This window comes from Protomyctophum bolini, assembly GCF_963924005.1.
Source record: "Protomyctophum bolini genome assembly, chromosome: 20".
Taxonomy (NCBI): Eukaryota; Metazoa; Chordata; class Actinopteri; order Myctophiformes; family Myctophidae; genus Protomyctophum; species Protomyctophum bolini.
The window spans coordinates 9,790,148-9,814,663 of NC_137881.1; the positions used below are offsets into that span (position 1 = coordinate 9,790,148).

The 24,516-nt window shown below is 41.8% G+C and overlaps 1 protein-coding gene across 1 annotated transcript in view; it reads right to left on the minus strand.

Annotated features, from left to right (window-relative positions):
- LOC308335948 (phospholipid-transporting ATPase ABCA1) overlaps window positions 1–15,714 on the minus strand; it is a gene marked incomplete at both ends in the record, with an annotated part of 174,589 nt that extends 158,875 nt beyond the window's left edge. Inside the window, 7 exon segments of the mRNA XM_080793173.1 lie at window positions 540–740; window positions 1,620–1,729; window positions 1,732–1,746; window positions 4,713–4,831; window positions 5,216–5,357; window positions 6,010–6,103; window positions 15,649–15,714. Coding sequence (XP_080649299.1) covers window positions 540–740; window positions 1,620–1,729; window positions 1,732–1,746; window positions 4,713–4,831; window positions 5,216–5,357; window positions 6,010–6,103; window positions 15,649–15,714 — 747 coding nt within the window.
- Between the last annotated feature and the right edge of the window lie 8,802 nt (window positions 15,715–24,516).

Sequence of the window (24,516 nt, forward strand, 5' to 3'; positions counted from 1 at the left end):
ATAAAAGGGGGACACACAGCAGACCAATACAGAAATAGACTAAAGAGGACAGATACAGATGTGGTTTTCAACTTGCATTGTTCCCGACTTGCATCGTTTTTAGGTCAAAAAGTTTAGAAAGAACTTGACAATAAATGTACAGCACAAATGACCTGGGACCCTTTTTGTATATTTAGTCTTAGAGTACAATCTGGGTAAGGGAAATGTGGATGCCTGTTTGAATGTACAGTAAATCATTACAGAAGTCCTTCATCTAATACATGGTTTCAATTATTGTCTGCTATTCGGTTGGCTTGGCATGGGAAAGTACAGCACTGCAGTATGCAAAAAGGCAATTTTGAAAACCCGTTTTTGAACCACAAAAGTTGGTGTGCAGTACATGGTGTGTACTGCACACCATACGCGTTGAGAAAGCTTTTGTTTGCTTTTCCAAGGCAACCTACATTCACAATTGGTGTTGATCAGTGAGGTCACAAAGCACACATTTCAGGCAAAAAATAATAATCTAAAAGGATACAAAGGAAATTGAGTTACTGTACCTGAGTGACCACTTTTCCCATGTCCAGATTCTGGAGTAAGACTTGCCGGGTGTTGCTCAGCTGCTGTGGAGTGAGCGAATAACAGCTGACATTTTGAAAGGCCTCCTTCTCAGCCAGGCTGTTGAATTGGACGTACTCATCCAGGTTGCTTCCGTCACAGAGGAAGCTCTCCAGGTCTCCTGGCTGCGGGACACCCATCACCTGAAGAACAAATTCCAGCTAACCAACCTGGCAGTTTTATATTTCCATCCATATTTTATTTATACAACATTTGTTTTCTTGACGTTAGCCGTTGCACCGGTTCTTTGCCCTTTTCAGCTGCCGTCAAACCTTGCGTTGTAGGTTAGATGTCAAGTTCATGCATTATTAATGCACATTGTTTTGCTTTACTCCAGCTTTTCTTATCTCTTCAAGCAAAAACTAAAATGGCCATGTATGTACATCCAGCCAGAGGTCACTACTGACCACGAGAGAGATACACAGAATGTAATGCCTTATGTTTCAAAAAAATCACACCCGTGTGAAGTGAGAGGCACTAATATATTAAAGTCTAACTCATGTTGATTAGGTGATGTAATGGTGATGTAAAACAAACGGTGCAAACACAAACATTAAACGCCATTAACAATAGAGACAATATGACGTAAAGAGGCACATTATGACAGACAGACAGACAGACAGACAGACAGACAGAGCCAGGGACACACATAGCTGTCTATAGGAGTGGCTAGCGCCACTCAAAAATGTGTTTGTGTGGTGGATGTTGTGAGCTTGTAGATCTGCTATTTTTGACAAATGTAGACAATTAGTGTGCTATGTGTAGAGCAGTAGTTCCCAAAGTGTGGCCCAGGGATCCACAGGTTCCTGAGGGGGGGTTCCTGAGGGTCCCCAGGAAGACGACAAACTGTTTAAATTTAAGCATTAAATTTTGGGACTATATTCGAACAATGTTATGTTGAAAATATGTTCTCTTGTAGGGCACTGGCACAAAATCTTTTCAAGTGGGGATCAATTTGGGGGTCCTTGACATGAAAATGTTTGAGAACAACTGGTGTGTAGAGCATGTAAGCAGGTTCTTACTGGCTTCAGTTGGATGTTTGCAGCCATCAGACTCTGGATGACAGTCAGAGGCACGGACAAGTCCTCTCTCAGATATGTTGTAAATGTTTCATTGTCATTCAGAATGCTCCCAGACGCACAGGCTGACCTTAAACAGGAATAGAAGGCAGAGAGTGAGAACAAGGGCGGCATCTTGGCTATAATTTGAAGAAATGAGCAGCAAAGACGTACTGTATAGGCTTACCCCAAAAGGAAAAACAGAATATCCTTATCACTGCACAAAATGCAGATTTTAACACAGTCAAATCTTTCTCAAGTGTTCACTTTACGCTTAGTGTGTAAAACAATCACAAAAGTTAGGGGCGCTCTTATCATCGTACATCATCCAATAAAAAAGTGAATATACTTCCTCATGAATTATTTGTCAACTTATGTTATTACCTTTTAGTTTTGTTAAAAAAAAATCAATGTTATTTATATATATATTTATATATATATATATATATATATATATATATATATATATATATATATATATATATATATATATATCTCCTTTCATTGTCAGTGTTATTTAATGTTTGTGATGCACAAAAAACCTGACTTGTTCAGACACAACTATGACGTAAATTCTCCTTTCATTGTCAATGGCAAATGTGATTGCGTGTTGTGACGAAAAGCTGAATATAGGAGGGGCTAGCGCCCCTCAAAAATGGACTCTTGTGGTGTTCACAAGAAGGATATGTCCTCAGAAACAACAAATGTTTTATGTTCTGGAATTCTGGGAAAAGGAATGTACTGCATAAGAAATTACTAAACTGATTCTGATTGCCCATTGCTTTGAATGGCACACGGTCACACTCTCTGAGTGCATGATGCAGAAATTAAAGCCTTGTATAATTGGTGCAAAAATGGGCGGAAAGCTGGAGAAGCATGAGTGGGTGACAGTGCACATGTCCATAAACATGTATCAGTTTGTTAACCAGACATTTTCTCCTGATTAGTCATCCACAGATAGCTGCAATTTAGCAGACCCAGCATCAAACCAATCGTCTGTTCAATGTTATCATCCTCCCCTTTGACAAAGAGAATGGCTGTAAATTTCCAGAGCCAAGAGACCCTGCTGTTTCCGTCTACATCCTTTCGTATCTGTTGAACTTGTGCATTGTGCTGCTCTGTGGCACTCCGAGCATATGCTGCCGATAAGACTAAAGGATGCATAATTAAATTAAATCAGCACTTTGTAAAGTGTAATACATGAAAGTCAGTCAATTACCAATGCCAGATGTTTGTACTAGAGATGTGCTGAGGGTGTTTTATTTTGACCTTGGGCTACATAAGGTTTTATTAAGATAAATGTTAAAAGAAATAAAAAAATATACAGTATTTAAAGGAGCATTCAGTGATTTGGGTGATTTGGAAAAAAACCCGGTCCGCCCGGTAACAAGATGTGCACAAGCACTACAGTGGGGGGGGGGGGGAGACACGACAGGCCAACAGCACGCACACCAAGGCCCGCCCCCACTCGATCATGATTGGAGGAAGGCCCCCCTCATCCTGATTGGAAGAAGACTTGGCCACCTAGCCTAAAAAGTTCTTTGACTCCACGGGCTCACTGGGGACAGGGAGGAACGCGTTATATGGTCAGCACACTCTATAGTAGGGAGGATTATCACAACAAAACAAAAAAATAAGTGATATTTGAATTAAGTGAAATCACTGAATATACCTTTAACAATTCAATACTGCGTTGAATGAATCACTCTATTGGATACACTGACTACCTACTTACATGATTACAACTTTTTATTATCATGTCCTTCAGGACTGCAGTACCACCGGCCTTCATGAACAGGGTGAGAGAGTGGGGAGGCAGTATTATGCTCCGGAGGGTACTTTTTTTTTCTTTCATTCTGATTGAAGTGACCACCTCAGGCTTTTAATCAACCCTCATTGAAAAAGGGACAACACAATCACCTTTGTCACCCTGGTCCTTTGATATCACTCTGTTCCCCGTTCTCGGTAATGACCTTTTGTGCTCTCTCCTCCGACGATGTATTCCCATTAATTATGCTCAGGCTTAGATCTTTGATGGATTTAATCTTGTATATTACAAGCCAGCGACCCCAAAATGCAAATGGACTGCAAGCCGTTTATTGAATGGCAGACCCCCCCCCCTCTCCATCCCTCCTCCCTTGCCTATTTGCAAATTAGGTGCCTTATGAAAATCTGAATATCATCAGGCTAAATGAGCCTAATGCAAAGTAGCAACTTATCAAGACAAACGATCTGTCAGTCTGCACAACAAATTGCATCATAAATAATCATGCAGCATTGTTTTTGAGGGATAAGGGAGAATAACAAATCCTCCAACTTGTCATCCACATGATGGGGCTACTTTGTTTGATGGAGGATCATAGCAAAGACGTGGCAAAGTGATTGTGGATGAGACTGAGCATGTACTGGTCCAATTACTTCTGCAACATTACTTGCTGGCAATGGAATTTCATAATTTATGTTCCGTCCACAGAAAATGATAATTTTGCGCTTTGACCCATGTTGGTCTTTGCCAGGTTCCGTGCTATTACTCTGACTCACCCCAAAGCAACCAACTGGATATCCATTATGCTTGTGGTGCGCAACAAAATAAATATTTTGGTACTAATGACCACGACCTCAAGGAAGTTGGAACTTAGCAAAGCTAACTTTATTTTGTAAATAGTTTAATTAAAACCACCGTGTGAAGTGAGGGGTGCTCTTATCATCGTACATCATCATGACATAACATGTTGATTCGTTCAGACACATATGACGTAAACGTTCCATTAATTTCAATGGGAAATTAACTAAAATTCCGATTTGCTCAGACACATGACGTACATTCTCATGTGGGAATGGGAATTTAACTTTGTGTAGGACAAAAATAGCCGATTTGCTCGTCTGTACATATGGCATAAATTCTCCATTCATTGTCAATGGAGAATTTATGTTTGAGTTAGGACAAAAATCTACACTATAGCTTATAGGAAGGGCTAGCGCCCCTCAAAAAAGAAAAAAAGATCGACCAAATGTAGCCAAATGTATTTATGAAATATCCCATTCATAATAACTTACCATTAAGTGGTAGTAGCACTGAGTTCCACTGGTCCAGATCATCTGCCAGCAAGCGGACGTTGGCGAGGATGGATCTGTTCACCAGCAGTGTCTGCAGCTCAATCAATATCCCTGCAATTCTGGTGAAACAGAAACAGAACCTGTAGTGTGAAATACATGACGATAACTCGCAGACAACTTGAAAACTCCTACAGTCTGTAGGGACCATTATCGTGTCACATACCTGAAATATAAGCTCACAACAGCATTGCAACGCTCAGATCAGATATTTTTGCTACGGATCATGCTGGTATATCTAACAGTACAAATCCAATCACTGGTATTTATCCAAATAAAGTGGACAGTAGGCTGACAGGAAATGGGGGAGAGAAATGGGAGAGAGAGATGGGGTAAAGGCCGTCGGGATCGGGAGTCGAACCCGCGGCAACACTGCCAGACTCTGGCTAGCGGCCAAGGTGCCTGGACCGCTGAGCCACGGCCCAGGCCAGCGCTGCTGTACTTACATGGAGTTGTTGTAGTTGTTGACTTGGCCGGGGGTTTCCCCCGGGGTAGGGGAGCTCAGACAGGGATTGTCCAGGTTGCACATCATGCCTTGGAGCCAGGGCAGCACGCCAGCTGACGGCATGGCTTTATTTGGATAATGACCTTGAAGAAGAGAGAGAACACGATTTATTCACCTGCCAGGTGCAGGGTCTAATTTTCAGTAGTTGGGGAAATATGAGGACGGTGATGCAGGTACGGCAGGATATCTTTCATATTATTATTAGATCATCGTTTTCCGTCAGACATGGTGGCGTCTCTACATCAGCATCTCAGACCATTTTTCATCCCCGCCCCTTGCTGCTGTGGCTTGTTATTGGACAGTACACAGAATGACATGCAGGAAGACACGAGACATGAGACACAGGTCAGAGAGTAGATTAGAACCCACAAGACTCACTGTACCGTGCTGTAAGAGTATTGCATTATAAAAAAAATATTTTTTAGAAAATACATTTGAATTAATAACATGACAACGCTGATGAAGGCTTGAGCGCCGAAACACGTTCATTGTACTGCGGCATACCATGCAAACTGATTAAAATAATAATTAAAAGTGCCTTAAAACGAGAGTTCCGTGAGTGCTGGTTTTCTCTGAGAAAAAAGTTAATAACATGATCCAACATGAAAATAGTCACACTTCAGACCCTATTGTTTTTCATTCATTGATTGTGTGTGATATTGTCAAATATACTGTAGATGTGTTGTGTAACGTTATCCTCTAAGTAAATAGACATAATCAAGTGCTTATACTTACATTGGCCTTGGTACACAAGCTTATTGGTGGACCGCACCCACACCAGGATGACGAAGAGAAACAGAGGCCATACCACTTCAACCACCAGGCGCACCTGCAGAGAGTAGAAGTACATCGTTTGTTATAAAACATAATGCATAAAACATCATGAAATCAAGCTTGTTTAGTAGGGTAACAAAAAGCTTTTATTGAACTTAAATGCCATGTTCAGACTCAAACAAAATGTATATAAGATACTACAATATATATATATATCTTGGACTTTGTATATTTTTATTTGACCTGTTCTGTGTTACAGTATGTGTAACTTTCACCTCAATTCTCTCTTCCTTCCATATTCTTATTATTAGTGTACCTTAATTATTGAGAGCTTGCACACTATTTTTCACCGACTTGTTTGCACCTTATGTGATGTAACAACAGTTACAGTAATTCTGAATATGAAATGGTCAACAAAGAAACATTTTTGAAAAGATGATAATTTGAAACAATAGCTATCACAGTTATTGAGAATATAAGGCCTAACAAAATAATTAATTAAATAACATTACATAACAAAATATGGTAATGACAGGTGGGTTTATGATATAAAAGCAGTCATGATGTTTTTAGGAACACCTTAGTAAAACCTACAAAGTACCAAACAAGTCTCTCATAATGGCACAGAAGGAAGAGAGCTGCTGCCTTTAGTTGCCACTATCTCTCATGTTAGTCCAACCAAATTATACACTTACAAAATAAATGATATAACAGCATAACACATTAATCCAACACATTCCCTATGGCGAATAACAACACAATAAAACTAAAAAAATGTGGCCAAACTGGCCATGCTAGGAATCTCTCCTCAGCTAGTCAAACAGCCCGGGATGTTACATAGCCTCCACCTGAGGTTTTCTACTGTCCCCAGTAACCCACTCACTCGACACAAAGTCAGTCCCAGGATGATGGGGCAGACATGTGCCTCCCTTCTCCAGGGCCCAGAGGCTCTGATGCCCCAGTGTGAGGGTTGTCCGGTGTATATAGGGTCTATCTCTACCCGTTTCACTTTTTCTCAGCCGAGTTGAACGCCTGCCACCTTTGCCCCATGAGATCCTCCAGTGTGCATCGCTACTCAGAGCCACGTTTCTGGAGCGGTGGGTGCATTTAAAAAAAATATTTCATATTTTTTTACACTGCACACTCACACACATTTTTAACACCATCTTTTCAGGTGCTCGCTTCCTTTGACACAGCAGGCCATCGATAACAGCAAGGCCGTCCCACTGAGATTAATGACTATGGCTTAACTAGCTTTATACATCTACTATACTTACTGTACTATACTTCCTGCCCTCAGTGCATGGCGTGTTCTATAGCCCTGGCCTGGAGAACTACAGCTATCACCGGTGACGGTAGTGATCGCTGGCTCAGCCCGCTGTGCTTGTTCTCATAAGGCATTTTGGTGTTCGGGTTCTATTTTCTATTTTTGCCAGCAATCTCGGGATGCACTCGTTGGCGCCCTAGGGCCAACTGGATAGAGGATAAATGCATGTGTGTGGGTGTGTGCATGTGTGTTTGGTTTTTCATTCCCATTGTGGTGTGACTGCGTAGTTCAGCGAGCACCCACACCTTTGCCTCTGTCTATCACCTTTGCCTTTGTCTATCACAGTGTATGTATCTTTTTGCTACATGACTCACTAAAGACTTGAAGCATTTTCCTTCATATTGGAACAGTACCAGAATTGGATTTCAGCTAGTGGTGGAGGTTGGTTAGCGCTGGTTTTCTCCACCATCCGAGCCCAGTCATTTAGATTTCCCCAGGTGTATCAATAGGCTTGTCACAAGTATTACATAATCTTCTAATTGCAATAATTGTCATAATCGTTCCCATTTTGAATCACAAAATCTACCATCTCAGAACACATCACAATGTGACGCATTGTGATCTTGTCGATCGACTATTTCTGCAATTTTACTTTGTATATTTAAGTTTTTTGTCATATACTGTATACCCTGTGCAACTTTTGTTTACATAGCATAAAATATATTTTTATATTGTTCCAATGTCCAATGCCAAAAACACAGCTCTCTAAAAGTCCCAAAAACATGCACATCATTTTGTGCCTAGCAGGCCACCTCCTTGCTTCTATGTATCACTCACTACACTTTTCCACTGATCCACTAGTTTATCCACTAAATCCCCTGCTTGCATGGTCAGTCACATTGGGAGAAATGAAAACAATAAATAAAGAACCAACTTAAAATAAGAAAACCTCAAAGTATTGAATGTTTACACTTCCAGTCTCCTCCAAGTGAGCTCTATCAGCAGAACAGGTTAGAATTTAAAGTTTCTTGATCATCAAAACAGAATCCTTTCTCCCCACACATGCGGACGCACGCACGCACGCACGCACCCACACACACACACACACAGAGGAACCATCATTTCTTGAAGGGAAAGTCAACGCAAATGCACGAGTGAAAGTAAAGGGGTGAGAAACTATTGTAAGATTCCAATGATGAAAGCGCAATGAAGGCAGTGAGTGCAGCAGGCAATTTAAGTGTTTCGAGCAACGCGAAAGGCTTGACAAGGCATACACGGTGGAGGTCTCCGCCAGAGATACTACAATGCGCAGTGCGCCTCACCTTTTCACCTCACTCCCACCCTCATCTAGGCTCTCACAAGTCCCTTTGGACCTCAGTACAGCAGCAACATACCACCCCGCCCGCCCCAACTCGCATCCAGAGCCTCCACTCCCCACTGACATGATCTTCTCGCACAGTGAACCCGCCATCATCTCCGGGGTTGACCTGCTTAGTGGAGTCAAAGTCAGTTGAGTTCCCTCACAACATTGGATCATGAACACCTTGGTTGCAGCCTCATTAATGATGTGGATTAGCATGACACATCCTCCTCATTCCTCAACTTATTGCATTTATAAGGCCCCCCATTTAGAATGGCAGCCAAATCCAGCCTAAATTAGATCTGTGCCATATCCAGATTGGAATCTGATTTGTTTTATTGAAGTCTGAACAAACAAGTCACGTGGAATCCGATTTGTGCAAATCGTACTTGAGCCAGTTTCAGGTGGTTTCAAATCTGATTCAAATCTGATTTGTGATTTCTAAAGATGAGGCTCAGTCTGAGGCAGCGCAGTAAACCACTCAAGTTGCATATCAAACCGTCCAAAAAGTAACATGCAGCGCAACCAGAGCACCACTGACATCATTTCAGAGCATGATAATTGCATTTTTATTTACGAGAGCGGCAAGGGGTGTGATGAAAATAAAACAATAGTTCAGCATGTGTGCTACGGTGTAGATGGCGAGCTGAGAAGTCCGTTTTCCATCGCATTTCCTGAAAGTAATCAACTAGCGCCTGCTCTACGTCACGGCGGACTCGTTACCAAGGTAACCAAAGCAGATATGTCAAGTTAACGCAGGGTGGCTTTGAGTTGATGTAGTGTAAGTCTGAACACAGATCATTGATGCAAATGCAGTGTGAACAGTCGGGCCAAAAATCGGGTTTGACTGTATTTGACTGCAGTCTAAATGGGGCCTAAGTAAAGCACTGGATAGGTAGAGATCTGTCATAATGTGTACAGACTGGGCTACAGTACCATAGCAACATAGCGTTTTTTCCCTTTCATAAGTTAGGTGGCTTGAGAACTGCACAATGTGGATGGATTTGATGTGAACTGCCAAGGTAAACTGAAATACCTCGCCTTGGCCTCTCAGCGAAAAGGTACAGTAGAACAGAGTGTTCATGTGGACAGTCTCAATGTCTGACTCCATGGGAATCTTACATTGGACACCAGCGAACCCTCCAAGAATAGAAATTAAGTGAATGACTGGGCCATAAAATAATCTTCATGGCTACAGTATGTTACAAGGTCTTAAAATGCTTGGTGAGACATTCATATAATTGCCTTGAAAACACGGATGAATGATCACGACGATGTTTTGTTCCTCGTGGGTTAACAGAGACCAAACAAGTGGGTAGATGATGTTAAATGCTCTTATGATTACTGCCAGGATAAACAAAAAATAATGAAAGAACAAACTACCACAGAAAGCATTGCAGCTCTGTGAAATGATCATATCTGCCTATAAATTATCAAAAATATCTTCCACAGAATATACTGTTCAGTGAGCCATGCGGCTACAGTATGTTCTAAAGCGGTACGTGATTCTCAAACTTTTTCACATCAATGGGTGTGCCTACATCGAGTCCGTCATTTATTTCTCCATTATCTGTTGGTATGGTAATCTCTGCATCAGAGACAAAAATTCCCAAGGGAAAATTGTAAAAGTTGCCTCTAAAATCATTGGCTCACAAATGAACGGCCTAGACCAAATCTTTAAGAAACAGGTACTTAACAAAGACCTGTGTATCCGATCTGATGCTGCTCACCCACTATACGGAGAGTACATCCTTCTCCCATCCGGCCTTCGCTTGTGAGCCCCCTGTATTCTCTCGTGCCTATGTCTATTGTCTATGCACATGCACTTTTATGACCCATCGCATAGCGCTTTAACGCCTGCACTTTAATGGTTGTGTGCACCTTGTACTCTGGTATCCGCTATGTGAACTGTTTGTTTGTTTGTACCGTTTCATTCATTGTTTAATGTACTGTCTATGCTGAAACCCAATTTGCCCTTCGGGGACACTAAATAAACTTGAACCTTGAACCTTGAATGAAGGACCCCAAATTAATATGTACTAGAACGGTGCCCGTGGGAAATGCATGCACCATGCACCATGTTATGCAAGACACATTATACCCGTTAACTTGTCAGAGTAACCGTCTGTCTGTCTGTGTCCCTTTTGTGCCCATATGGAAAAGTCCATGTGCAGTTCAAGGTTCAAGGTTGTACTTTATTGTTGCATCTTGTGTGCAGGTACACGAGTAAAACAAACTTATTTTAGTTTGGTTTCCTTACAGACAATGCAGCAGCATATACTGTACTGTAGATAGCGTTCAAAACAACAAAACACAGCAAGCACAGCAAACAAAGGGATAGAATAAGAAAGAGCATTCAAAGAATAAAAAATAAATATGAATGTTTTCCCTGTAGTAGCAAAGTTAGGTAAACTTTATGTGAACAGCTTCACATGCAGTGGAGAATGTGTGGAGAATGTCTGAAGAGGATTCAGCTACTGCCACTGGATTTGAGAGGAGGTACTTTTAATGGAAACGGTAGCTATTTTTATGTGGTGTAGTGCAAAAGGTGCAGTCAAAATCCAGCTGAAGTGTGTGTGTGTGTGTGTGTGTGTGTGTGTGTGTGTGTGTGTGTGTGTGTGTGTGTGTGTGTGTGTGTGTGTGTGTGTGTGTGTGTGTGTGTGTGCGTGCGTGCGTGCGTGCGTGCGTGCGTGCGTGCGTGCGTGCGTGCGTGCGCGTGCGTGCGCGTGCGTGAGTTTTGCCATAATATATTTGAAATATTTTACATGACTTTTTTAATGGAATTCAACGTAGTTCGGATAGGGCTGAAGGTGAAAACATACCCAACTTGTTTTCATACCCTATATAATGTACATAATAGATATGTCATCGATTACTGAGTGACTGACATACAGTAGGTCAGACGCTTGTTTTCCTCCCGAACTTTTCCCCAGTGAGGGGTGGGAGGGGCTGGTAAGGAGCGGGCGCAGTCAGTGCACACAGAAGGCAAGGCAGATGGCTGTGTAGTTGAAGCACAACGGACATACAGTATGTGCTTATGAGAAACAACAAAAATAAAAACCTCTGTGAAAACAAGCGCAACACAAGGATAAATAAATGAAACATTCAATGTCCAGCTTGCTAATTAACAACAACACCACCTACTACTACTAGTTTGGTGTTGAAACTTTGAAAACTTTCACGACAGCCTATTGAGCCTAAGTACAGATAACATTTATGAAAAAGACAAGGCCGCAGGTGAATTCGGTTCACAGAAGTAGTTGTAGGCTAGGTGGGGATTACCTGACGCGACTTCACACATGTCTCTTGGCTCTTGCCTTGCGGTAATTGGCCGGCGTAAAGGAATAATGGCTGCTACTGTGCTATGAGCTAACGCCAGGTTTATTCTTGGTTGTGTATGCACCGATATACATTTTCAGTACTTTCACTTCTACTCCACTACATCTCAGGGGCTAATATTATAATTTGTTACTCCACTACTACAATTATTTAAAAACTTAGTCACTAGTTACTTCATAGATCTTTATTATTATTACAAAACATGCATTAACCGATTCATACCTATTTGAAAATAGCAGATGTACAACTGAAAAAGCGATGTGTTCTTGTAGATCTGCTATTTTCAAAAGATTTGTTTTGATAAACATTTTTGTGAAATGGGACATTCTACATTACATAATGACAACTTTACTTGTGGTACTTTCTGTAAATATATTCTGATGCCAAAAAATACTTTTGTAATTTTACTAAAGTAAATTTAGATTATCAGACTGTTACTTAACGGATCAGAGTATGTCTGCATTGCAGTATTTCTACTATTACTCAAGTAAAATAATGTGAGTACTGTACTTCTTCCACTGCTGGTATTTCATGCTTCCACATGCAATGTGTCCAACAGGTGACACTGATAACATTCAGGTTTATGATGCCCATGATGTTTTATGACTATGACGTACTGTAAGCTTTTTATGATGTTTTATTATCAGGACTCACGTTTTAGAAACTGTGGGAGTTTGTTAATACCGTGCATAGGCGGCGGGTGCATTTTACCTTTGGGTAGGCTACAGAATTGCGTTGGGGGGCTGGGGGGGGGGAGACTGTCGCCGCCGCAGATTTATTTATTTCCCAAATGGTCTAAAAATGAGTTATTTAGCATACTTTTACCAATGAATTAGCCTATACACAGACAACGACTGATCAGCCTATTTTGGACGATATGGGTCTTTTCTCGAGTCAGTGTGTAGTCTCACTAGTCTGTGTAGATTACCCGGCGGTGTTGCTGCCCCTCCCGGGAGTCCCGGCTCATGGCTCTTCACAGACGGCACAGAGACAGCAGCCACTCCGCTGAACGTGTCAGTGTTGCTGCAGTGGTGTGAACTGTGAACCGTGCAGTAGGGTTTAATGCCGGGATCCCGGGATTACGGGCCTCCCGGTTATAGGGCACGCAAATTCCCGACCGAAAATTTCTTCGGGACCCGTCATCCCGGAGGTGTTGTTTTTTCTTTTTGGAAATTACACTAAAGGAGTTTTCACACAGTGCATGTTCTTTCCCCAGCTGATCTATGAGTGCTCAAATGTCCAATCTAAACCCTCCCATCATTTTCAAACATGTTTGATGATATTTATATGGAATTATGGATCACACTGGGCTGTAACGGGGAGTCAGCGGGACCCAACGTAAATGTTTGCGGCACGGGCGGTATTTAAATACCTGCGGGCGGACACGGGCGGTCAAGATAAAATCAGCGGGACTCTGCGAATCCTGCATCCTCCCGCAATTAACCAGATACACAGGCAAAGCACCGAGTCACTCTCTCCAGAACTGTGTTGGACATCTTCAGGCACGCTCCTAAAGCTGCTAGCCTGGCTAATAACCAGACCGAATCAGCCGTTGACAAAAACAAAAGATTGACAAAGCTGCTGCACTTGTCAATCATTTAGCCTAATCAGTCTCTGTGAGAACTGAGAAGTGTGTTTTACCCATAGAGTATGAAAAGGAGGGTTTTACCGATGGAGCGAGGAGGATCCTTTCCCCGTGATGGACATTATCACTTCTAAACCCCTTTTGGCTTTTGCCTGCATGTGTGCGTCACTCAGCAGTCAGCAATAACGTGAAACGGAACACAAACAAAGATGAGTATAGGCTACAATTTGTTTTATATAGTAACCACCAGCACACAGCCCCCCTCTCTCTCCCTCTCTCTCTCTCTCTCTCTCTCTCTCTCTCTCTCTAATAATCACTAATCATCAGTGTGCTGTGCTGCGCACTGGCCGTGCTGGCTATTTTAACACCCAATCGGACTTTTCATAAAGTACAAAGCGGGATGATCAAATTATCTGCAGTGGAGAAGGGGACCCAGCACCACTGCTCAAAGGGTGAAAGACCTATAGCTAAATGTGAAAGAAAGACGTGAGGTCGTTTATCCCCCCCCCCCGTGCTTCGACAGTCAAATTAGTGCAAACTCCTTAAGTGTCACGTTTTCTGAATAGCGTAGTAGGCCTATAACATTATTTTATTGCAGGCTATATGTTCATATTTCGTTCAAATAAAACGTTTTCAACCAAAAAATATCAATTCTATTGAACATATGAAGTATCTATACATATAAATGCATTTTGGTGGGCACTTTTTTCCCCTTCTCTTTTGTTTTTTTTCTGACGGGAATTCCCGCGGGAGCCCGGGAAAAGGTCCGCAAATTCCCGGGAATTAAAATGAGCCAAATGCGGGAAAATATTAAACCCTACCGTGCAGGCACTGGTGGTGCTGAGTTCTGAGAGCCGACTCACAGGAGTCACAGCTTCTTCTTCTGAATTACTTTATCTTTGCCTTGAAAAATACATTTAGCGTTTTGCTGTTTCCCAAAACAAACCAGCGCTACTGTTTGCTACAAAGCGACTGGAAGGACGAGGTTTACAGACATACCAATAGTAGCCAATCATAATATTATGCTGATTAGGCCAGTTGCTGTATAGCCTACCTACCCGATCAGCGATCACCAGGGAGCAGCGACAACACACACACACACACACACTACACACACAATAGCCTTCTATATAATGCTGCGCACATATATTATATATATTTAAAAAAGTACCCAGCATAATTTTTGGGAAGGCTAAGCCTTCCCTAGCTTTACACACCCGCCGCCTATGATACCGTGTTTCGTTGCCACCTACAATTTGAAACCTGAAAAGCTTTGAGACAAATCCTCAAGCAAAGCGTGTTTGGAGTGCCTTTTAAGCAACTTTGTTCAACTTAAGGACCCAAATCACACCTTAACATAAATAGACATGAGTGTCTATTTAAAACAGCGTTTTCTTTCTTCATATTTTGACAGCAGAAACTGCCCATCATAATTTGCACCCCCTCTGATTATTCATTTTGTATTCATCCTTAGGTGCACTGGTGCAGTCATCAAAACTATTAATAAGGAGTCAAATTAAATAATTAAATAAATAAGACTTAATTGCCTAGTAATAGAGTTGTACGAATAGGGGCAATAAAACATGGTGGAGATGACACAGCCAGTTGTTAAGAAGAGCCTGACAAGAGAGTTTGACCTTCAAACAAACCATTTAAGATTCCTCACTCTGGTCCCATCAGACCCCACTTGCAGACAGAGTTTAAAAAAAAAGTTAAAACACAGGCAACGTAGACATGCACATACACATCTAAAAAAAAAATCGAGGGTGACACTTTGAATTGGTTGGCATTAGGGTGAGATTTGTTCCCACTCTCTAGTCTCTACTGAGGGAGTTAAAGGCAGCTTACTTTAATAGGGGACCATTTTCCTGGCAAATCCCCCTGTTCTCTCCCCCTGCCACGAATAACTCCGCAACCCTCCCTAAACACACAACCCTGGGACAGCATCCCCGCTCTGCCTCCATCCTTGACCGACTTCAGCAGATATACGTCGCTTTGCGGCGGGGTGGCGGGAGGGGGGGGGGTGGACCAGGGACAAGCATACGGTACCTTTTGTCTCTTCCGGAGAGTGAAGTTCTTCCACAGGAGAAGAGTGAACTGCGCCAGGAGACCCATTACGTCTTATCCCGGCCAATATCCTGCCAACGCGTCGCTATGGCAACTGGCCCACTTAATAAACCCTGGAGGGAATAAAAGGCAGAGTTTGGTTTTAATACAGAGGAGCAATGCATCATGGGGGAATGCCACTAATCATTCACTTCCCCAGGCCTTGGGGCTTACGGTGCAGCACCTGTTCTATGAATTATTATCGCCTCCGCTCAGCGACAAGGCGCAACACTGGGCTCTGTTCCGTCTCCACATGTGATGACTGCCCATTGGCTCTTGGTGTAGAGTTTATACTAGAAGGATAATTTATCCGCAAATCATGGAGTGGTTTTACTTAATGTACTGTATTGCAAGCCAATTCATTCCCGTGCAAAAACATTAAACAATATTTTGTAATGTGGGCCTGGATGTGCATAGTCTCGTGACAAGCTCTTTGTCTCATGACCACCACTGTGCTACAAAAACTCATTACATTTATGGATAGCTTGGGTTACCAGTGAGCAGTAAATTAAATGAAATTCATGGGTAACTAGATGACTTTTGGTGGGGACCAAGGATTGTAATAAAACATTAACTGCAGATTTTACTGGTGTCTGCACACTGATTAAACAGTTAATAAACAAATTGATCTGGCATGGCATTTCACACTCGTGGACTGACCTTTATTAAATATGCAATTTTGCAATAGACAGCCTCTCATTAGATTATGGTAACATCATTGATTTAGCCTGTCCTTTCCTCACCACCCATTTAGGTCTACACGTCTTATGCTTATTTACTTAAGGACAACTTTAGTTTTTTTCAACCACGGTTCATGTTTTAGGTTGTTATTAGAGAAAGTAAAAGATGAGTGTTCATTTTTTTTTCATTTGCTGCTTTCTTTCGTTTTAGGGATTTTAGCCGTTTTTGACAAGGGGGGCGGGGGCCTTCGAGCATGGGGCTAAATATGTATTTTTTTACAACATTTAATTGCGTTTTCTTTTTTTATTATTTACAAAAGATCACAGGATCTACTGAATGTGAAGGAGGCCTACTGGGGGGAAGCCACTGTGTGTCATAGGCTCAGTATCGACACATTCAGTAGATCCCGTGATCTTTTGTGGCCAGATGTAGTTTCTTGGGGTCTAGTAGGACTATAGTAAATAATAAAAAAGTAAATCGCTATAAAATGTTGTAAAGAAATACATATTTAGCCCCATGCTCTGGAAACCAGGGCCGGAGGACCTGGTTTTTCCATTATGGGACTGATCGAGGGTAGCTACTGGGACAAATTCCTAGTCTAGATCGCCAAATGGTTTCTGAAATTCTACAGAACAATGGAGGAGTGCTATTTGAAGTGCTTGGACTCTCAGTATGGAGACACAGCAGGTAGGAGAGGGAGGAGGTGGGCCATTTTAGCCCCAGGGCATGCCCTGACAAATGTAGCACTTTTTAACGCTCCATTTCCTCTTCCTGTGCAGGTTCCATCTCCCTCTGTGTGTTTACATTATTTACTGCTACTTCATGGATGTTTTATTTACTGTCATGGGAAAGATGAGGCTTCCCTACGTCCAAACGGTCAAATAAGGGCTCTAATGGGCTAGAGAATTGGGTCCCCGAGCACTACGGCTGCAAGCCATTCAATAATCTAGTTAGAGAACGTAAGTGGAACGGTAACAAGACTAAGTACAAACTACTCAGACGAAACTAACACACTGCATGTGGTGGCAACAGCTTTGTAGGGCTGTTATTACGCTTCAGTGCCATGTCTTCCTTTATTTGCATGATATTTGTGGAAGTTTTATTTCGCCACACATCCCAGGTGCCTCCCACATTGTATACTGGTGGTGTGTGGGATAGATGCAACAACTTCCCATTAAGTTTTACATAAGGTAATGAATGTTCCCATTTGGCATTGTAATATATATTTTTTACAAAAATGTACAGTCTACACAGACACCACTGACACCAGGTGACGCAGGTAAACAGAAAGTATGATACAACAGGCACCATAGGCAGGCACGCCAAGGAAATAAAAGTGTACTACCCCTTGCCTGTTACAGTACATCTGTATCATCCAGATTCTTGCATGAACAATTTGTACAATAATCACTTGTCATACAGTGGTTATTTCCTGTACCATAATATTTGTTCTCTGCTTTATAGCTGGAAGCTCCTGCCTTCGTCCTCCTTGGCTTTTCATGTCTTTGGAATGTCATGACAGTTTGGGATGACGTGCGTATGTGTCTTGGTTGTATAATTGAGTGTGCATGCAGCTGCAATTGCTTGCACAGCTTTCAAGCCCTGTGCTTTGAAACACGCCAACACGCCAAAAGGGAAAGACGGCTCGGAACCGCCGATATGCCACAATCACGTCAAGCGTGAAGGGTAAACAACGTCCCTACAGTAAAGTACACTCACACCATACATACAGTACACCGTAAGAGTGTGCGGGTGCATGTGCGTCTGCCTGTCCCACTGTCTGTGGCATGATACAAGGATGAGTGCTGTACAAGAAAGGCTCAAGTACTTTCTGGCACTGTGGAAGATAACGTAAAATGAAGATTCTGATTGCAGCTGGAGCGAGTCAAAGAACAAAAGCCATAGTCTCAGAGTGCTTTCCATATCACTTTCAATGAGAGCACACTCAGTAACTGGGAATACGTTTTTTTCACTTTTTGAACTTTTTACCACCCCAGAAAACTGCTGACCACCAGGCTAACATCAGCCCTTTGAGACATCATTAATCCCCCCCAAAAAGACCTGATGAAATTACGAAAAGAAGGATAGCAGATTACCCCATTACCCAAGCAGATGCAATGACAGAATGGCAAGAATGCAAAGCATTGAGCAGGTGATGAAAGTGCTGATGAATGCCTGACATGTGGGGACTTGAGACTTCCAAATGCATTATTTGAATCCCCAGGAGGAAATGGGGAGTAAACAGAATAGATATTTGTCATATACTGCATGAGAGCCAGAGGACGGCTGACAGTGCCACCTCTGACATCCTTTACAAAAGTGCTCTTAGGGAAACATAAGATGCACATTATGGTCACTTTGCTCTACTCTAAGGTCTCTCAATCTTTCTTTCTCTCTTTCCATCTCCATATAAGTCTCCTGCCCCTTCTGAACCCCGACATTAGTTCACCCAGCACTTCTGCTTCAAGGGGAAATTTCGAGGGGAAATTTCAAGGTGAAATTAGGTAGCTACTTATGGAGGAAGTCTGGGTCACATATACTACAGTATAATTATACCAACAGGCTTCTGCAGTTGCTGAACAGACAGTTTGGTGATAAATAAAATACATTACAGTTTTGCTATTGCTGCCGTTGTTTTAAGGGGTTATAGCTTATGGTGAGAAATACAGTACATCATATGGTTCAAATGTAAAAGTTCAATAAAACACTATCAGTCATGAATAAAAATCTATAAGTAAAGTACTGTAGATTTTGTAGACCACAGTTTGAAGAAATTGTCAATTGTAATAAAAATAAATTGGCTCGCGTTCACGCGTCTTACTTGTTTTAACTAACAAATGAGTCAGGAGCATTTGTTTACATTTCATGTATTGAGTTGGCTTTGTTGAAGTAACATTTGAATAATGATCTTCTATGCCATGCATGTTGATTTTGTCGACTAAAACTAAGACGAAAAATGTTTGTCGACTTACCTTTTTTCACTGACGAAAACTACATGGAAACTAAAAAACTAAGCTATGATGACTAAAACTAAGACTAAATATACTGACAATTTCATCAACAAAAAAGAGATCCAGTATAAGTAAAAGACAAGTCATTTTACAATTGGTTGCATGCTGAAAATAGCAGATCTACAAGCTCACAACGCGTTGCGCTTCGAGCATTGTGAGCTTGTAGATCGGCTATTTTCAGCAAGTGTAAAAACAGTCTTTACAACGGCATCAAGGCCCACCAAAAATTTTAGTATACTAAATTAACTGTAGTGTAGATTTAGTCGACTAAAATATTATATTAAGTCGAGTGATACTAGACTAAGACTAAAACATTTCGGGTGACTAAAATGTGACAAAAACTAAATGGAAGCTATTCAAGAGACCATGACTAAAATCTAGATTGACTGCCAAAAACAACACTGGTGTGTATCAGGTTATAGGATATGGTGTACTACAGATGAAACTACATGCAGTACTGAGTACTGTAAAAACCTACACCAAATATCATTGTTCTGTCAGAACAGTATCTACAGTATAGGGTGTCGGAAGGTCTTTTCGAACCACTACTAGACTTATTGTAGAGCAGAACATTGTGTCGGGGAAAAAAAAGAAAGTTGCCATGGAGTTGAAAAACTAATTTTAAACAACATCGCTTCATCCTACTCCAAGGACATCGCAGTCAATTTGTGCTTCTGTCCTGTGCAGGATATCAACCACAACAAAGACACAGGAACATCTGTGCCGTAAAACACGGAGGTAATACAGCACTTTCAAAGTGCCATCCACACGGAAATAGCAGAAAGCAGCTGGCAAGGGCTATGAGATATTTTCAGAAAGAAAGCCACAGCTCTCTCTGCTACAGTATATAAACACCTTCATCACACTGGCATCGTGTTTGAGTCCATGTTGGTCTGTGTGGGTGCGTGCATCTGTGATGCTGAGGCACCCATTTGTTGTTTGTTTTCACATACAGATCCCCTCAACATAGGCTCCACAGATAACAAAAAAAAAAGAGGATACTGCAAAATAAAGCATGTTATTGCATGCAGTCTTCATTGTATAAATTATATCACATTTATACATTAGTGTCTGAAAAAGACCCGAAACAGCATAGCCTACTGTGGGACCTCTTTCAAGAAGAATGGGGTAATTTCTCATGAAATACTTCAGAGAGAAACATTAAAAGGATGCCCTTAAGAGCACAGTCTGCAGTTTACTGTCATTAATCCAAAATGTGTGCAGTACTTTGAGACATTAACCGCACAAGCCCCCGTAGTGTCTCTTTTCTTGCTTATAGATTGCAATGTTTATCATAGGTGACATATTATTTGCATATATTAAAAATATATGTTATAGGTTGGGACTAGGCCAAGTATACTGTAGATCCCTGGGGGTCTCCGAGTCATGATTCCTAATGTCAGCATGTTTCCCAACATTAATTCTCAGGGTATTGCAATTAGACCAAATTGTTGGAGAGACTATTGTTATAACTGCTTGGTCATAGAAAAATGTTCAACAAAGTCAAATTTGTTTGACTTTGTCGTTTTGGACCAGCGGTCCAGGCACCTTGGCTGGTAATCCAGTCTGGCAGTGTGCCGCGGGTTTGACTCCCGATCCCGACGGCCTTTACTGCATGTCATCTCTCTCCCCATTTCCTGTCAGCCTACTGTCTATCCCTCCATAAAAAATACAAGCGAAAGCCACAAAAACAACATTATGGCAGACGGAGTCTACATAATGTACAATGGGAAAGCTTAACTATATTTAAGATGACACCTCTGAAAACAACTCTGACAGTAGCTTATTTGCAGTAATTGGTTTCTAATTACTTTAAAGCACTTTGAGTAATTACTCAACTGCCTGTCGATCAATTATGCACAACTTATTTCCTTTCCATTAGAAGGAATTTAAACTGCTGCACAAACTTAGGCTATGAAAACTAGTGAATCGAATTTGTCACCAACATGCAACCGTTTTTGTGCTCATGTAAATCCACATCTAGAGCATATTGAAGACATTATCACGTGTACTTAAACTGTACTAGCAATGGGACAAGGCAGTCCTGCTGTTTGGGCTTTATCTCTTCTTGAAATTACGTTGAAAAGTGCTGTTGAGGGCAAATCATTAGTGTGTATCCTCTGTATGTCAAAGTTGAATATCATATCTGACTGTCTTGTGACTTTTCCATGCATATTCTATTATATCAGTTTTTCTGCAGATAAGTAATATAAAACTTACTTTATATTATTAAGTTAATATTAGCTTTTCCTTGTCATTAGTTAAAATTAACTGCAAAAGTTTCAGAGAGGTTAGAAATGTGTGTGTTGGAAAGTAAACACCAAGTACAGTATGAAATACTTTTATGCGCACGCTTTTGCTATGATGTGCTGTAGTCTACATAAAAACGTAAATCTTGACCCACCATTACCCTAGCAAAAAGGGTCTTTTTAAAAATAAACATTTGCTCTATGCATGCAATTTGATTATCTGCGGACAAGACAGGCAGAGGGAAAAACATAGCCCGGCATAATACTGTACAACAGAAAGGCCTGAGCGCAAGCTGGCCTCAGGAGTAGAGAACAAGCTGCAATAACAACAACAAGATTGTCAAAAGACACAACGAGAGCTCTGGCCAAAGATTTGAAGAAGACAAAAAAATGTTAGAGAAAACACACAATCAACAACCTACCTCCAAGCTGTCTGGCTATCCCCCTCAGATCATCTTAGGGGCTACATATGGATTTGACCAGTTTAAAGACCTGCCGCTATGACTCAGCAGTTCCTGTTCGTTCGCTCTCTCTACATCCCCTTTTACCTAGAGTCATAAAGTACGCAAATTGCCTCTACTGGGACTGCCGTGGCGACTGTAACCACAGTGGCAGCGTGCGTGTCAATGAAGCACGGTGGTGCACGTTGCACAACATGTTCCCTTAAGCTACACGCCTGGAGTGGAGACATGTGTCTGCTTCCCCCGTTCTCTTATCACAGTCACAAACACCCGATGAAAGGCAAAGAAAGAACCCCTGTCCCACATTTCACTAAACCGTGTCTCAGGAGACGTCTGACACACGTCTGAACTTCATCCACCTGTTGACTGACTCCACATAAATTATTCATGAAACAAATTAGCCCCTGAAATGAGTCTGTTCGAATAATGCGAGGCATCAATCTAAAAAGATTTGAGAGCAGCAGGTGGGATGGAGGGAAGGGCATTTATTTACGCTTGGAGACGCAGCCCTGATTGAAAATGCTGATATTGTTTTGATGATGCGGCTAAGTGCATTTATTGTAGAGTTTTATGGCAACTATATAACTTGGTAACAAGGGGGCCAGGGTTTATTATGCTAGGTGATAAAGAATAATACCACAGGTGCATTGGGAGGAAAATTATGTAATCAGCCGTGTGTTTACTGAGGAGGAGGCAGGAAGGAAATAAACAGAAAACTGTATCTCTATTGAAGTCATTAGATGTTACTCATGAGGCGTGAAATTCAAAGTTTGTGTTTCAAACCGCCCAAAAAAGGAGAAGAAAACTAACCGGTTTCAAAGTTTATCATTATTTTGAGTCATTACTTTGATATATACTGACAAATTATTCGTGACATACCAAGTTACTGTTTTGAGATAAAATACTGTACTGTCTGTGCACCCGAAATCACGTAATGGCTGCTAAAAACTTTCATTATCAAATCATTATTTTGCAATGGTTGGTTGGTAGGTATAGGTAGGTACAGACAGACAGACAGACAGACAGACAGACAGACAGTTATCCTGCAGGGTTAATTCAGATGTCATAGAAACACAGCAGTATCAAACAAATAGATAGATACAACAAATAGACAGATAGATACAAAAATAGAAGATTAAAAACTTTTAAAACAAATGTCATCACAACAGAGTTTTGTGGGTCACCAAATCAAATTGGGTACGTACATGCCGGGGACTTAAAAGCGCCGGGAGAACTTCGCAGCCACAGTGTTGCGATGATAATGACTGTGGGTAAGTTCTCTCACCCCACCTGGACTTTCCAAACAACACTTCATTTAAACAACTTCTTTCTGTGTGTTTGCCTTGTGCCGCTGCTGTAGCTCTTTTCACGAGGTGCAGGGTCCACGCTCTCAATTAGTCACATGCACCCACCCAGGGTGAAACCTCCACTGCCCAAATGATTGCCGCAACTAATGAAGTGGTGCAGCTCGGAGGCACAGGCATGCTGGAGCACTACAGCACACGGTTCCTCCCAGGTCAGTAGGCACATGATTAGCTTAGGCCATGCTAATAATGAAACACTGTACGCCGGTGAACATTCACAGCGACTCCCACCTTGTAAATGGTCTCTTGCATGTATACCTCAAGGAGCGAAGGATAATGGGACTGCATGAAGTGAATGAACCAGGCGCCCACAAGCTCAAACAATAGACAAATACAAAGCCCCCCACTATATGGATGACAGAATCCATTCAACAGCAATTACAGATTTAGGATACAAATCAACTGGAACAATTTGACATGATTTGCTTTTTCTTTGCCCAGCAGAAAAATATACATTAGCTCAACCAGCAGCCATTTCTGAAAATTACTGTCTTGGTTTCAGGATCACTTTCTTGTTTTACTTTAATATTTATCCCACGGTTTTGCAACCTATTTTTATCTAATGTAATCCTGGGCAGTGCACTTCCTCTGCTAACCTGGGGAGGGCAGCGGACTGACCTCATGCTTCCTTCTATGCTTGAGGAGTCCAAGCTGCTTCTTTTCACCTGACAGGGGAAGGGGGGTTTCCCTGGTTGGACATAATGCGTGGAAGGAACACGTTATTCCAACCAGTTCCTTTCCCCTCCATCAGGCGAAGGAGGAAGGCAGTATAGAGACCAGGATTACTGCATGTTTTTTGTGAGGGTACCTACCCTAGAGGACACGGGGAGAACAGGCAAACTCCTCACAGAAAGAACCTTTCGCCAACCACCCCTCGGGTATGGGCACTGATGACGTGGAGGAGAGAACACGCCTCTAGTGCCCACAGCGTCCTAAGCTGGAATCGAAACCAGGGCCTACTACTGACTGTGCCACACAGACCACCTTTGACTATGAGCACCTGTGTCATTAACGGTTTTTCTCACACCATCATGACACATGTTTC